General features: G+C 36.7%; 1 protein-coding gene across 1 annotated transcript in view; it reads left to right on the top strand.

Annotated features, from left to right (window-relative positions):
- Positions 1-17,462, top strand: part of PDHX (pyruvate dehydrogenase complex component X) — a 32,957-nt gene that overhangs the window by 699 nt on the left and 14,796 nt on the right. The window contains exons 2-5 of the mRNA XM_021555099.2: positions 5,400-5,483; positions 10,163-10,263; positions 15,038-15,243; positions 16,453-16,551. Of these exons, the coding sequence (XP_021410774.2) occupies positions 5,400-5,483; positions 10,163-10,263; positions 15,038-15,243; positions 16,453-16,551 (490 nt within the window). The remainder of the gene's footprint in view (positions 1-5,399; positions 5,484-10,162; positions 10,264-15,037; positions 15,244-16,452; positions 16,552-17,462) is intronic.

Below are 17,462 nucleotides of genomic sequence, written 5' to 3'. Positions count from 1 at the left end.
AGGACTGTGTTTTCTAAGTGGAAATATAGCTAAGCACTGAAAGTTTTTTATTTGGTTATTTTGGTCCTTGTGTGGTAATTCCACCACATTTCTGTCATCTTACTCTTCTGGTAATGTTTCCAATAACTGCAGAACCTACTTGCTATGTGTGATATATCTTTCATGTTATTCTATTTGATTTTTTAATGGAAAAATAAAATTTATTACTTGTGTGTCTAGCATCCTTTCCTACATAGAAATCAAGGTGTGAGGTTATGACAACACCCTTTCAAGATGTATTCTTCAAGAGTTTGTTGCTACATGATTATCAGGCAGATCATTTGCCCTTCCATGTTTTCCTCTGTCTCTAAGAGGTGTGGGATGAGTTACGGATCCTGAAATGAAATGTCATCTTTCCCTGCTTGCTCTGTAAGTTACAACTTGTAAAAAACATTTAAAAAATGATCAGGTGCATTGTCATGAGGTCCTTGTGTGATGCTGAGCATGAAATACCTGAACTCTTTGAGGTTTAAGTGTGCTTACAAAAAAGTGAGCTTTCATTAACCTCGTGTAATAAAACTCAGTAGTAGTTCAGAGACAATTTAATCATTGTGGTTTAGACCTCGACATTCCCTTCTTTCCAGCACTGTTGCTTTGCAGTATGAAAATCTTTTCCTTTGTAAAACCTGCTGTGTGAGATACAGGAAAGTCTATCCCTTTCTTGAAATAAATGTTATTTGTTTCCAAATTTCATTAGAAAAAGCTTGTTTCTTTCTACATATAATAGTATGCAAATATAGTATAATGCACAATGAACTACTCCTAAATTGGTCTTATTATCTTGTCCTTAAATAATTTTTGTCTACAGTCCTCCCAGACAATCTATTGTGTTTTTTATATTGAGAGTGCTTAATGTATAGCTGGAGTTAAATTTCTAAATTTGGACATGCAAATGACTAAAATCTTTTAATTCCTTACAGTAAGCTTTAAAGTGTTAGGGTGGATAGATCACACCTTTAAGTCATTCAGGCTTTCCTCATTCAATCCTTCTAGTGTACTTACAGCTTTTCAAGGTGGTGAGTATTTTGGTGATACCAGTTTTCTTAATGGTATCACCAAACTATTTTCTTAACTTCATTGTTGCCTCTAAAATAAAAGATGAGAAGTAAAACTGTCTTCATTTGACAAGACACACAGCTCATTTGGACATAAAACTCATCCTTGGTTCCTAGTTTGACAATGTAAATTTAAGCAAATTTTATTTTAGCATTATTTATATTTCTCTGCTTTTCTGTTTCTGAAAAAGCCACTATTTGATGTATTGGTTCATGTGGATCTGGTTTATCATGTCGCATGAATTTTTTGTTTCTTTCTATGCTTCTGTCCATGTTTGTGGTGCTGGTAGAGGAAAAGTTGATTTGCATAATTAAAACAATTAATTCAGAATGGAATTCCTACTTTGTTGGTAACAGAGAAAGAGGAAAACAAGAGAATAGAATAGAATGGCCTCTTTATGTTAGAGCTGTGTCAATTTTTCTTTGCTTTTAATGTTTCATAGTAACATTGTCCAGTTAGAGCTTTAGCTAATGAAGTCCTACGCTTCTTGTTTTTCTCTCTTCAGTCCACATTGGTGTTAAGTTGCAGTACATTTTTCAGTTCTCTACAGACTGCAGAGTGTGTGTAGGAAGTTACGAAATATCTTTCTAGTGGGACAGGTTAAACATGCATTGAATCCCTTGACAGAGAAGGAAGGCAGCAGAAATGTTGCCAGACTCAACTTGACAGTTAAAACGTGTCACCAAGAACGAATACACAGAGAGCTGTCTTTAAAATAGCAGTCTCTTGTTCATGGGAAGTTTGTTTGGGTTCGTTTTAAGTCTTCCTCCTTTATATTTACATAATTGAAGTGTAATAACACAGTTGCTATTGATAGAAGTAAAAATCAGTTGGTGGTGACTGAAAATTCAGAAGTTTTGCTTGCTTATGGTTCTAAATTCTGATTTGCCCATGAGCTCAGTCGTTGAGATTCTGTGCAAATTGCCAGAACTTTTTGCTGACCCACAATTGCAAAGCAACAATATTACCTTCCCAATGGAAGTCCTTGTAAGGGCTGCCTGTACTGTGCAACTAACTCATGTAAATGCAGTGATTCCTCTTAGTATCCCCTTTTTAATTTGATGAGGGCAAATAATATTTGGTGAAGGTAATTCTACATTGTAAGGCTGCTTTTCTTTGCGGGGTTGCTTTGAAGCCTGGTTTTTGTATGTGTGTGGTCATTAACTCAAAAAGTAACTAAACCAGCTTTGAAACACTCCCGTTGTGGCTGGTGTTCTTGCGTATCTCATGCTGAGCAAGGCTCTTAATTCTCTGAACTTCTCTGAGCGTGGGCCTCTCTGGACATAAGCATTAAAAGGTTCTGTCTTCTACTTTGTATCTAGCTTTGTTTATTCCTCCATTTCAACTTGCTGCTGGAGTTCTTTTTCTAACTTGATGAAAGGATCAGAATGGATTGTATGCTTTGGGGTAGTTACTCATAACATTGATGGGAAAATGTTAAAGTGGCACAAATTTCTTGCTCAGTTTTGTATTTGTGCCAAAGTACAAAGCATATTCTGGGAAATGGATCAAATAGCTCTTCATGGAAGAGAAATGTGAGCCACTGTTTAAAAAAATTTTTCTTCATTAAATATGTGGATTATTTGCACTTTTAAAAATGAGGTTTGTCCACTAGTTCTCAATAATCCTAGATATTTGTGGGATATTGTTTGAAAATAATGTTTTGATTGTCAAAGTCAGACTTGTCAAGTTAGACTAATGAAACTGAGAACACTTCTTTGCATCCCATAATGTATCATATAATGTATAATGTTTTCTACTTTCTGTTATAGAGAAATATTTTTTAATAAATATGTATAGTATAAGACAGTTTTAAACTCATACTTTGTCAGTCATACCTCAAATACTACAAAACTATTTTGGAAATGAACACAGATAAGCATTCACGTACATAACATAGTTCATTTTTCTGTTTATTAGTCCTAGATGAGAAGTTGCAAAAAACATTTTAAAGAAAGTGCATAGAGGTAATTCAGATGGGAATTGTGAGTGTTACAAGGAACATTGTCTGGATACATTTCTAAACATGACAGTCATGAGTAATATTAAACTGAAAACTACCATGAAAAAACTGAGACAAAAGAATGTGCATTTGCTCATGCAAATGCATGTTCTTCTGGGAACATCAACCATGCAATTGAGCTCGTTTCCACAAAACTCAAATGTTTTTGGTAGCATGATTCTGATTGTGTTTGTCTTGGGAGCTTTAGGGAATAAGTAACTTTCTGCTCTTGGTGCATTTTAAAATATCAGGATCATTGATGGCTGCTTAGGTCATTAGAGGTTTGCTACAATGTTTCCGTGTCACATTTTTAAAAAACTATTGAGCAGTTTGGATTGGAAGGGACCTTTAAGGTCATCTAGTCCTTCCCCCCTGCAATGAGCAGGAGCATCTTTAAATAGACCAAGTTGCTCAGAACCCCATCCAATCTCCCAGTGGTGGAGCATTCACCACCACTCTGGGCAGCCTGTTTCTATGTTTCACCTCTGTCATTGTAAAAATCTTCCTTAAAGCCAGTCTAAATCCTCCCTCTTTCAATTCAGACCAGTACCCCATGTTCCATTGCTGTTGGCCCAATTAAGAAGTCTGTCCCCATCTCTCTTAAAAGCCCCCTTTAGTAACTATTGCAGGACTGCAATAAGGTCTCCCTGGAATCTTCTCTTCTCCAGGCTTAACAACTCTGACTCTCTTGTTTCTTCATATAAGATGAGCTCCCTCCCTCATCATTTTTGTGCATGTTCTTTGACCCCCCTCCAACACATCCATGCCTTTCCTGTGCTGAGGATTCAGGAGCTGGATACATTCCTCCAGATCCTGGGATCTCACCAGAACAGAAAGGCAGAATCACTGCCCTTGACCTGCTGGCCACACTGATTTTAGAAGGCTATGTTTGTCTTCTGGGCTGTGAGCCACAACCTGCCACATCACAGCTTTTCATCTGCCAGTACCTTTAGGGGACATGTCACCAGTGTCTATGGGGGCACTGAGATGATGATCATTACCCTCTGGATTCAACCCATTCCTCAACCATCAAATCCTTATTTCATCAATTTACAGACAATGATGCTGTAAGTTCAGAAAGGTGATGTTCATAGCCCTTCTTTGTTCACTGGTGTAATCATCTATCCTATGAAGCCACAAGGTTGGTCAGGCAGGATTTGCCCTTGGTGAAGCTGTTCTGGCTCTCCTGAATCACCTTCCTGTCCACCATGTTCCTTAGCACAGCTTTTGGGAAAAAAATAAAAAGGGTCAAGGAAGAAAGTTAGAAGAATTTTGAGCTGAAAAGCAGATAATGAGGTAAAAATGGAAAAATTATTCATTTCTAGGTTTCTTTTTTTAGCTGTTTCTGACTACTCCAAGCAATACAGCAACTGGGAGAAATGTGGGGTTGTTTCCCATAGAATGATTACGATCCTTAATGCTGGGTATTGGAGAAAAGGGAATATGAAGCAGAAATAAGCCTTGCCATTGTATACAGTGTACTTCTATGTGTCTATTTTTGTTCTGTGCCTGAACACGAATTCAGATTAATAGTTCAAAAAAGAGCCTCAAAAGTCAGGTACTGGAAAGCTGCTTTTACAAAATTGATCTAGAAGTATGCTTTTGTTTTTGGCCTCTTAACTATATTTAAAAGTTCAGAAAGGTAGTATCTCTTCAGTGTAAAGGATCAGATGACAAGAGGTGTAATTTGCCGTGAAGCCAAGCTCTGTGCTGTATCCTGAACTCTGCTCTCAGAGAATCCCATTAACATGGCTCACAGTTGCTGTTACTCAGTGCTGCTTCTGCATATGGGTTTACTGAGCCAAGATAAAATCACTGGAACTTGAAATCAAGCAATTTCTGCAAAGTATATATAGTTTTCTAGTAAAAAGGATAAATAACATTAAAAAACTTTATCAGTGAAAGAGGTGGATCATCAGCATCCACAATACTAGGATCACAAAGGCTTTATTAATTCAAAAAATACGCTTTAATCTGAAAAAATTCCACAGCCTGAATCAAGGAGGAGAAGGTTGACAGGAGAAGGAGGATGTATTATGAAATGATCAACAAAACTTCAGGTTTAGGAATTCAGAGTTTGTGAATTTCCATTTCTCTTGTAATATGCCTTTTTTTTCTTTGAGCTCTTTGGTGGGCATGCTTGTATGTAAATTTTTAAAAAAAGGAACATTATAGTGAATCTTTTGTTCAATTATCTTTCAGATTCATGCACTTTTGGTTTCTTTTGTGTTAAGCAATTAACTGAGAAAAAAATTACACTGAAAAAGTACTCATTTGAGATAACCCCTTGCTTGTTTTGCAGGTACACCTGGTATTAAAGTTCTCATGCCTGCACTTTCTCCAACAATGGAAGAAGGAAACATTGTGAAATGGTTGAAAAAGGAAGGTAAAATAGCATTTTCTGTGGTCAAATTTTCCATAATTCTTCAGCTATGTAAATCTATTCTATAAAAATAAGATAAGTCTTTCTGGTTATAGATCGGTATAGTGATCTATAGTATAGATCAGTATTTTGAAGCAAAATGTTTGGTGTATGGATGCTGTCATCATAAACTATACCTGGTTTGAAGTTGTTCATTCTTTACGTGTATTTTTTTTTTTGTTGTTGTCTTCCAAAAAGTTGCATTGATCATATTTTTGAAAAATTTCCATTAGGCTCTTCTAGAGTGTGCGTGTGTGTGCTGTTTTTAATTCCCAGTGTTGTCATGCTGCTCATTAGCTTTGGAAATCTGAGAGCCATTGACTTTCGGGAGAGTCTCTTTCATTATTCTGCTTTGTTATGGAATACCATGAAATATATGGTATTTTTTAAATATCTTTCTAATATCTTAATTATAGTCTACAGTTAAAACTGAGAGAAATTTAAATTACTTTCATAACCCTAATACCAAATGGGGAAATTTTTCCCTAAAAGAACCCATACTGAAAACTGACCTACTCATTCAAAAAAAGCCTGAACTCTGTGCTCTGACAACTATGTGTTTCTGTTAAAATATTTTGGAACAGCTGGATAAAAAAATCTAGACAAAAGTCAAGTTTGTCTTCACATAGGTTGTATGTAAATGAAATATGATCTGTAGAAGAGTCAGTAGTTCCTGTTCTGTCAGGAGACCTTTGTCCTGTTTACTCCTACCCTGTCCCTTCTTCAATTTAATATTAAACCTGAATTTTGACTGTAGTTTTGGATTCCAGATAGCTATTGTTCATTGGGATAGGATGCATTGCAGGCTTTTATATAGCAGTAGGAATATACCTTGTTCACAGGCATTTTTAGATTTCCTGAAGAGAGGAATACATTTCGAGAAAAGAAAATACCTTAAAGCTTGGTATCTTTGACAGACACAATTTGGATAGCTAAACATGTTTTGACTATTGTGCCTAGATAAGCCTTTTCCTTTCGCTTAGCTTATCCTTTTAAGTGCTGATACACTTCCATTATTGTGTTACTGGAAAGCTTTGCTTTCCTACATTTTAAAGCCATTTTCAGAGGTGGCTGGAAGACAGCTTCTTGCTCCAGTAGTGGACTTGGCTTTTTTGCTCATGAAAGTTTTAGTAAGAATTTCTGCAGAATTTACTGGCAACAATTCAGAAGTTTATGTCAATTAAAATAATTGTGCCAGTGTTCTTGAAACTTGAAGCTTCAGTTAATCCAGTCCAAGATGATGCAGAGAGGAAAGAATGATCCAAAGTCCTTTTTATATTTTTTAGTTGTCAATACTTGTAAAACATTAAATATCAACAGTAGCCTGTTTCACAATATAGCATTCAAAATTGCAAGAGAAAAAAAGAAAGCATGGTAGGAATTGAAGTAGATTCCAGTTTACTCCCAAAACGAATGACTCTACTTTCCTCATAAGAAAGTGTAGAATGTAAAAAAAAGTGTAGAATGTAAAAGCTATACAGTGGTTTTTCTCAGTCTTTCCACTAGCCTTCCACCCTGATACAAAAGAAAAAAAAAGCTTCACACCTATTTTAATTAAATTAAAATCAATTATTTATTGAATATTAGACTTTGAAAGAAACTATTTTAGTATTTTTATTGCTCTGTTTTCTATTTAGAAAGAAGACCAAGACCAAATATAGTATTTTGTCTTATTGGCCACATCTATGACCATAATTAGCTCCTACCAATACTTTTGTTTCCTCTAAGAGTCTGGACAATAAACATAAAGACAATATTAAGATAAATTTTGAAGAAAATAGTGAAGTGATTTAATGTTTACACACCTCTATGTAACGGATGCTCTTAACTACTTAATTCTCTAGAGTGTTTGCCATGCAAAGGCAGTGTCATTGCTGAATATGACTGTTTGACAGTCTGATGTCCAAGAAAATAAATATTTTTAAGCAGTTAACAGAAGCAAGCTACTTGCATTTAAAATGTTTTTCCCGCTGTATAACCAGAAGGTGTCAGTATAATACTATGTTGATAGTCTTTCTGTTCTTTGTGTAAGTATCAAATGTTTTCATTTTATGGTTTCACAGGATGGACAGATAATTTCACTACTACAGAAGGGAAAGTGCTGAATTTAATTGATAGCTTTACTCTTCCTTCTCATTGTTAATGCAGTTTCATGTTGATTCCTGTGGGTAATGAAGTCATTCTCACAAAGATAAAACTATGTTTCTAAAAATTTGTATTTATTATGTATGAATTTAGTGTTGATGAAAGCTGGTAGACTGACAGCCCAGGAGACCAAAATACTCTTGTTAATGTGGGCAGAAAACAGAAGATGCAACAGTGCTGGCAGCATCCACACGCAGTGTAACTCTGCTATCTTTTGAGACATCAGCTCCAGGGACCTCAGTGTCTGTGTTCAGTCAACTCTGATTTTATTTGCAACATTAAAAAATGCAGTTTGTATCTTGTAGGTTTGGATATTTGTTTGTCAGCAGCTGAACATAGCACTGAGGCTGTTGGATGCCAGTTGGGTCTCCTGGAAGGAAACTCTGGTTCAGTAGAGATCCTAACCATTCAGCTTAGCTATGGGCATTTAATGATTAAAACCAAATCAAAAACAAACAAAGAAACAAAAAACCTGAACCCCACCCAAAATTTTTCAAGGGCATTATATATATAATTCAGAGAGCTCTGGTTTCAGGCATCTTCTGTTGCAAAAATATGCTTTGCAAAAGTGTTTTTCCAATCCTAATTATTGGGAAAGCTGATTTGTAATTGACATCAAACTGAGCACTGATTAGGACCTATCACAAATATTGTAATCTCTAATGAAAGTAACTGTGGTCCTTTCTATTCCACTTGGGTACTGAAACACGCACAGAACTTGAATGCTGCAATGAAGTGAATTATTTCACTACATTTATTCAATTGCATTTCAAATTTGTGGTAACTTTATGGCTGCAGCAATAAAAGGAAAACAAAAAAAAAGTAGTGGAAAAGTGGTTTATCCAGTTCTATGAGGACTTTTCCTGTTGCCTTCCCTGTACAATGTGAAGTTAGTTTTCCATGAACAGCTTCAGGTACCCAAGTTGAGATGTGACATGTGACAAACACATGGATGAAGGTATTTGCTTGGCTGGCCTACCTTGCTGGAGGCACTGCTGTTGGTCTCTGAGCACTGACATTTCTTTTTTATGGTGCAGAACACTTACAGTCTAATGGCAGATTAAGATACAGAGTTAAATTCCTTTCTGCTTGCCATTCTTAGCTCTGTAAATTACAGAATTTGCCCAACAATTTGATTTCTTAACAGCTGAGAAGTACTTGCCTAATGATCTAATATATGGTCTACTTCAATTAATGATCCATTGAAATTAAAACACTCGTATACAGCCTAGAGTTTTGACTTCCTCTTATAAACTGTTCATGCTCTAGTTATTGCAAAGTGGAATGTGGCTGTTAGATTATTATATTAAAAAGATGAAGTGTATTTCTCTGCCAATTTCTGTAATAGGAACGTTTATGGCTTATAAAACTGTGTAGGTAACTGAGCTTTTGATGTTTTTATTCAACACAAATGAGGTACAACGCCTCATTTTCCCTTTCTAATTCATGCAGTCCTGAAACAGGAGATGATATTTTTTATTGTGCTGTCTCCTAGCTAAATGTAGGCGGTAACCTGCACTAGGTTTTATTTCTGCTCCTTAAGCACAATAGAGTGATATCAGTAGTCAAGCTAACTGCTTAGACAGATAATGCTGTTGCAGCATTTCTGGTAATGGGGAAATATTAGAATTTTACTTCATACAAAACTGTAGGCGTATTTTAGGCTTGTATATGTTGTCTCTATAAGGAAAAAAAGCTGTATTTTGTTGGAAGCCAAAACATTCAGCTATGTAACAGTTTTTAATGTAATGTCAATTTTAACGTTGGACATCTAGTCAGTATTGATTTTTTGAAATAATCCAGACACATAGTATTTTTATCATCTGCTAGCAGGTACAGATATTCTTCAAAAGCTGAGGAAGAGTATGCTTCAGAATTAATCTTGGATTTGTGTAATGTAGCAAAAGCAATTTCTAGCACTTGTGCATATTTTTATTTCACAAGGTAAATATGAATGAATGCTTGAAAAGCCAAAGACCTTTTTGAACTATATAGGAGATTAAGCACACTTGCAGCTGTGCTTTCCCAAAGACATTAAAATTCCTGAGGTTTTTATTTTAATTTCTTTTGTAGTGTAGATGCCAGTTGCAGAACTATGATGCATTATCCTAAGCTGTTTTAGATAGTTTGCTCTGACTGGTGGCTAGCAGTGAATATGGAAGGCTCAGTATTTTATTCATGGCAATGCTACTGAGTATGGGGTTCTGGAAATTAATTTCATTGTGTGCGTAGTTCCTCTTGGAAAGCCTGCTGAAAACATCAGTACTGGGAATGTGTCGGTATTCTGCCACAGCCGTTTGTGGTTCTTGAATCTTGGTGATTTTATTTGGAAAGAAAAGGTCCAAAATGATAAGTAACGATGCGGGATTAACTAGCTATAATATATATTAAGGAATGCAAAATAATTGTGTTATGTGGTGAATATCTGTCATCCATGGTTAAACAAATCTGAAAGGAAGTGTAGGGTGAGTGTTCTTAAGTTCTGTTATATTTTGCAGGTGACACAGTGAATGTTGGAGATCCAATATGTGAAATTGAAACGGACAAGGCAGTGGTTACCATGGAATCAAGTGATGATGGCATATTGGCTAAAATACTGGTAGGAATCCTACATTTCTCAGCAGGGTATTATAACTTCAGACTGTTTAGCATATTGCCTCAAAAACTAGTTTAGATAGCTAAATTTCTGCTCAGCATTCAGAAAAATGCCCTTGCTTGTATTCCTGGGGAGAAATAATTGCTCTATTTGTTCCATGTGTGTGCCAGACTATTGATACATGATTCTGTATATATTTTAATGGATTTTCACTTAACCTATTGTTTTTTATGTTTTACACCGGTGAATTATGTCCATGAAATATGGCAGTTTATGACATCTGTTACTCTGAGTTGCAGGAAAACAGTTAACAATCAGTTGGAATATAGAATTTTGGGTTGTACTTTACCCAGGATGTGTCATCTCTCTGCCAGGTTGTCTTGTGCTAGTCATTCAAGGTGGAATGTTATACAAGATGGACTGACCCAAGGAACAGTTCTTGGAGTTAATAATTTCCTCTATCAAAATTACATTGATTAAGCATAATGGAAAGAACAAGAACTGGGATGAGTAGGAAATTTTCTGAAGCAGTCTCAACTGGTGGTGTTTTGCAGCTGTTTCTTCTTTCCCTCCAAAATAATTAAACAGGGTGAATTGTAAGAATTTGGGGAAAAATGAATAAAAATTTGAGAAATGTGTACTTTCAGTAAATATTACATTATTTGGTTAGGGAGGTCTCATGTAGGGAACATTACCCATGAGGTGTGGATCACATAATCATACAAATGAGGCATACTGGTATTAATTGCAATCTAGCTACTTAGGAAACAGCAGAATGGGCATGGGTACAAACTGGTTCCTGGAGCCGTGAGAAAGTTCTACCCCTATGCACAGTGAGACATGTGTTTGTGCTGCTATTACAAAAGTGTTTTGCATTGGTATATTAGGCTTCCTATCTCTGCTACAGCTGTATTTTCTTACATCAGCATGTATTTGCACAGTTATTCTTTGCAAAAACAGAAAAGGGAGAGTCGTTTCCTGTGTGGCAGCATTTGAGAAATGATGTTCTGTTTGGTATTTTCCTTTTTTGTATAAGCAAAGGCAACATCATTTGCAAAAGTGAAAGTCTCAAGGTAGGTGAGGGGCTGGCATAGGGAGGAGAGGGGTTGTGAGATGGAACTCAACTGTAAATAAACTCTGTCAGGGCTCACAAATACTGTCATTAGTCTTCAATTTCTACAGGATAACTTGCATTTAAGTACTAGTGTATATAGACAAGAGTTTAAAATATTTTTCCTTCTTTTAATTCTGTTGCTAAATTGGTGTTTGACTATAAAACAACACATTTAATAGGCTTCAGAGGATCTATTCTGCCATGCCAGGATGAAGTCTCACATCAGGCGTATTTTTAAATCAGTGTTTAGTCTCCATGTAGTTATTTACATAATTGCTGGGCAATGCTTTCACTAATTTTAAATCTCTCTTCTTCAGTTTTGAATGTTTCTGAAAATCAGTTTGCTTCTGATAACCTTGACAAAATCTTGTGCAACCTATTCTGCATTTGCAGACACTGCTTTGTTAGATAATATGAAGGAGAGATACAGGGATTCTCTCTGTCAAAAGTATTAAAGAATTGATCCTAGAGAGATTAAATAGAAATTTGCTTAGTTTCTTTAATAGTAATTCATGATGGCTACAAGTAACATTAGTATTTCAGAAGCTGTGGGTTTTTAAATTTCATATCTTGTATTTCAAATGCATTGCAAATTTCAAAATTTCTCTGTGTATTGCTCTTGTGGCATATTTTTTGATAAATCAGAGCCAGACTTTCCAGCAGTTACATGATATCAGTGTCATGGAGCAGTGACATTCAGCCTTAGTTATATCCATATCATCCAGTAACAATCCAATGCCAAGGGCTGAACCTGAGGAGGAGATGCCAGGAGGTAGAAAATAACTATAACGTCTTTCAGAATAAGGGAAGAAAGGCAGCTTTGTTGGAGTAACATGAACAGATCATTATGAAAACTCAATTTTTAATGGATTCTTTTAATCCTTGGAATCTAGAAATGGTAGGCCTAAGAGTTAGAGTACAGAATAGATGGGCTTTTGTTCCAGTCTCCTAAGAAGTGCAGAAAAACCCTGATGTTTCAGAAACAAAAATAATAAGAAAGCAATAAGATCAGAAATTTTCAGATTTTTTTTCCCTAGCTCAGGTGTGATCCTTGGTTGTCTTTCTGCACTGTCTGGTGGATATTTCTGCTCTGTATTAGGTGTTCAGTAGATGTTTATGTAAGGCGTATAAAATGAGCTGTGTCAGGTTTGTGGATGGGGTGATGATTACTTATTGAAAAGATTGTCCTTCCAAGGGCCACTCAGAAGTTTCACATGTGATGTAATTAGTTGATGGGAATTTAAAAATGTTTTGTGCCTCTGAGCTAGCATCTGCCTGAATTTCAGTCACTTCCTAAAAGAAATGTGACAAAAATTTGTGCCTTTTGATGCCAGCTACAATTCTGCACCATCTTGACAGAGTTCAGTATGGAAAACTTGAGTCAAATGAGCACACAGTCTGCTTAATGCTTTGGGTTTTGCATTTAAAGATAGGAGGTTCATTAGGTTAAATTAATTCAACTTCTGTAACCCTTCTTGGTTTTTCTTGACTGTATAATCCATGTATGGCTTAGGAAGAGCAGGCTAACAGTAAGAAGCTCATGCATATATATTTCTTCTATCTGAATAGTTCTTTTAATGATCACATCTGATTCAGTGTAAAATGCAGTAAAAGATTAAATAGCTGAATAAAATATTAGACGGGTAATTTCAGAATGATGATTATTCTTTCAGTTGAGTTGCTTCTTAAATTAACACTGATTTTTTTTTTTTTTTCCCTAAAATACTTTATGGTTCAATTTGGAACAAAACAGATGATGAATGATTGTTTAAGATCTGTAATTAGTTGTTGAGGAATAGACTTAGAGCAGGTACTGGATGTGTAGCTGCAGTGGGAGCTGCAAGTTTTGCCCTGGGTGAGGGATGTGGTGGGAGCACCAGAAAAGGGGCTGTGACCTGGTGCTGACCCTTTGCACAGCAGAGCGCACAGCATCCTGTGGCAGTGGCCAGGTGACCAGACACTGGGACACAGCAGGAGCCAAGGACTCAGTAAGAAGACCCCAGACTATTGGCAGCACAGACTGAGGGTATGAGAGCATGGGAATTCCTTTGTTTGTGGTCCTTCCCCACAGGCACCAGCTTGAGTTGCTTTTGTGTTACTGGGCCACAATTAAATTTTTTTTAGGGATTCAGATGTCTGAGATTCTGCTATGGGAAACCCAGGGTCAGTCTGGTAATGAAGACCTATCTGAATGTGGGGCAGGGTGAACAGGGAGCCAGGTGAGGCATCCATGTGGTTACTGGAGCCTCCTACTTTAAAGGGCCTTTGGTTCCCATTCACATGGTGGGACTTTGACAGCCAGAGTGGCTCCTGACAGGCAGACAGGAATGTTTCCCTAACATTAGTATCCATTACCACCTTCTCATTCATGGCCTAAATGAGAATTGGTATGGAAACTACATTGTTAAAAAAATTCCACTGCAGAATGAGCCAGCATAAGTTCTGTCCCTTTTTCATCTCAGTGGAGGAAATAAACGTTTACTTCAGTATATATTTGTTAGTGGCTAAAGCACTATGCTGCAGTAGCAAAAGCCCAAGGGAATTATACTTCTCTGTTCACTTTATCTCAATTTTTTTCTCCCTGTGCTTTGTTGGTTTGTTACCAAAGCTAGGATATTTTTTACTCTTTTTGGCTGCATAGAATCATTGAGTGTTTTGTTTTGTAAGGGCCCTTAAAGATCATCACGTACGAGGGATGCCAATCACTAGATCAGGTTGCACAGGGCCCCATCCAACCTGATCCTGGACACTTCCAGGAATAGGGCATCCACAACCCTTATAGGCAACCTATTCCAGTGCTTTACCACCTTTGAGTAAAGCATTTCTTTCTACTCTAAACCTGCCCTCTTTGATTGTAAAACCATTGCCCCTTGTCCTGCCAGTGTAAAAAGGCCCTTTCCCTCCCTTTTCTAAGACTCTCTTAAGCACTGGAATGTTGCTGTAATGTCTGTAAGGCCTTCTCTTCTCCAGGCTCAGCAACCCCAGCTGTCTCAGCCTGTCTTTGTCGGAGAGGAGCTTCAACCCTCTGGTCATCTCTGTGGCCCTCCTCTGGACCTACTCTGAACAGGTCCATGTCTTGTTGAGGATCCCAGACCTGGAAAACGCACTCCAGTTAGGGTCTCACAAAAGTGGAGTAGAGGGGCAGAATGATCTGCCTCACCCTGCTGGCCACACTCCTGCATTTGCCTTTCTGGGCTGCAAATCCACACTGTTGTCTTGTGTCCAGCACCCTAAAGTCCTTCTATTTGTTTCATCTGAGATTCTAGGGTCCATTTAGGTTTATACAGAGGTTTTTTTTATTGTGAGTAATGAAAATGTAGCAGTGACTCAAAAATCCAGGAGATGAAAAGTTAAGCAGAATTGTAATAATTTTTCTTTTTCTATTCTAGTTCTGAGCTGCAAAGGCTGTGTGTATAAAAAGTTACTTTGATTTCTGAGTGCTAACTTTAGGTGTATGGGATTTGGGGCATAATTTAATGTTCCTCTCCTTATAATAGCAATTGTAATTAATTTCAGTCTTGAAATATCTTATTAATAGTAGCAATAAAATGGGATATCTCTTACTGATGAAATGTCATTAATATGCCTGAAACTTCAACATCTACTGGTTTTAGTCATATTAGAGCAGACAGTGTAATTTGTAACTTAATGTTCTTAATATAGGTGGAAGAAGGAAGCAAAAATGTTCGCTTGGGCTCAATAATTGGTCTGCTGGTAGAGGAAGGCCAGGACTGGAAGCAAGTTGAAATACCAGCTGATGCTGGTGCTCCATCTTCTGTGGCTCCACCAGCACCTGCACCTGCCTCGGCTCCTGCAGCTCCTTCAGCTTCAGCCCCTCCTAAACTGCAACATCAACCTGGGAAATTGCAGTAAGTTTCTATGTTTGTTATGAAATGGAACTCTTCATTAAATCAGTAGAACTGAACCAAGAAATATTTTTTATTCCTTTTTACCTATAGTAGACTGTCATTTTGAGAGTATTTCGGTATGAGTGAGGTGATAAACCTTGCAGGCCTAGACTATTTCTTTGCTCATAAGCCCAGTAAGTCAATTTAAACAACATAATGTTATTAGAATTAAATGTACTTATATTCTTTCCTGAAATCAAATTATTAAGGATTCTCAGCTTACAGTTGGAAAGAAGTTGTGCTAATACAGGATGGACAATAGTGCTTATGCATCAGAAGCTAGGTGTACCTATGACTTGTTTTCTATTTATTTGAGGAGAGAAAAAAAAAAAAAAAGAAATTGCCCAGATTTATTCTAATATTTTCATAACAGTGGAGTGTGAAAAACTTAAACAAGTCGGTTCATGTGCTATTTATTAGTTTGGTGTGGGTCTCTTGGTATTCTAAGCATTGCAAACATCTTGGAGGAGGGGTCAGCTGCAGAATGTTAGGTAGCAATAATCCATAATCACTTTGTGTCCCAGGATGTATCCTGTTTGGAGGTATCACTCCTTATTTGTGCTTATTGTTCTCCCCCCAAACCTCATTGCCTTTTCTATCTGGTTTGCTGTGTTCTAAATGCTGCCAGCATTTAGATTTTCCTCATGCAAGTGAACGACAGCTGAGGTCATTGCCCAGGCATTACCTGTAGTAGGAGGATGATCCAGGAAAGGATCTTTGAAAGGATTATGTCTTTCATTTTAGTACCAAAGAACATGCAACTGTTAGAGATGTATCAGCATATTTGGAACCAAATGATCATTTATGACATGGGGTGTTTTTTGGCAAGGGCTTAATGGACCATTCTTAAAATTCAATGAGGTGCAAATGTAGTCTCCTTTGGGAAATAATGAATAAGATATTTTTGTGGAAAGACTTGAAACCAAGTATTTTATTATTTTATGAGTGTTGTTGCTTTGTATCTAAGAATTCTAAACCATTTTCTCTAGATGCTGGCTTTTCTCCTCATTCCAGAAAGCTAATCATATTAAGATGCACTGGGTACTCTGCACCAGTGTGCTGTACTTTATAGTTGACCAGAGAGAAATGTATTTTCTCATGACGTACATTACTGAGATAAGTTAATCTTACTATTTAAATAATTTAAATTTGCCCCCCTCATTTCTTCAGGGTTCGCTTAAGTCCTGCAGCTCGCAACATTCTGGAGACACATGGACTAGATACAAGCAATGTTACACCTACTGGGCCTCGAGGAATCTTCACTAAAGAGTATGTAGATAATTTGGTAAACCTACAAATTTTGATATTAGAGTAATCTCCATTAGATTGAAGTTTGCTTATTTAAAAAGCCATGTCTTTTTTCCATTTTTTGATATGGATGGGTTTAGTTAAATTTGAAAAATCTGTTGAAAAGATAGGGAGAATGGGTTAGGAAGTATTTGAAGAAGCCCTTAATTAAAAAAACCCCAAAACATATATTTGTATTTTTTAAGTCCCATCTTAGCTTTGTAGTAGTGCTGTCACATTTCCTGCAGCTCAGCCTAATGGTCGCTATTAGCAACCACTGTGGATCTCAAGAATTTTACTTCCCAAGATGCATACAAGGCCAAAATAAAATACCAGTGGCCTGTTTTCTTCAACTCCTTTTCTTCAGGGAATTCAGATATTTTTCTTTTTTTGCTGCAGTTCTGTTCTGAAATCTGTCAGGATTTCATTTTTTCCTATTTGTATTAGGCTGGGGGGAGCAATGAAGTGTAATGATAAGAAATTCCAGAATTCTGTTTTTCTCCCATTTTGCTTTCTCCTCTCTATGATTTAAAGAATGTTTGTTTACCAAGCTGTGGTTTTCTTATGGTCTAGTAGTTTTTTGTACCTTTTTGAGCATTTCAATGTAATGATCAGCCCTCAAGCCTTTGAATGAGAAAGTTGAATGTAAAAAAATGTGGTGGATCCAGTGCATTTAGCCTTGAAATGATGTGTTCTCTTCACACGAGTATGTATGTTATTGGAAGTAAGGACAGTGGCAGAAATAAATATTTTTGTTCTCAGTAAAATTATTTATTTTGACAAGTACCATCATTCACTTACACAGACTTTGCTGGCTACTGTTATTTTAGTTCCATTTAGAGACAGCCTGGACCAGGTCAGTGTAACTTGGAACTGGAGCCGTAAAATGACAG

This window comes from Lonchura striata, chromosome 6, assembly GCF_046129695.1.
Source record: "Lonchura striata isolate bLonStr1 chromosome 6, bLonStr1.mat, whole genome shotgun sequence".
Classification (NCBI taxonomy): domain Eukaryota; kingdom Metazoa; phylum Chordata; class Aves; order Passeriformes; family Estrildidae; genus Lonchura; species Lonchura striata.
The sequence above is the reverse complement of the archived record's forward strand: the minus strand, read 5'-3'. Positions and strand labels throughout refer to the sequence as shown.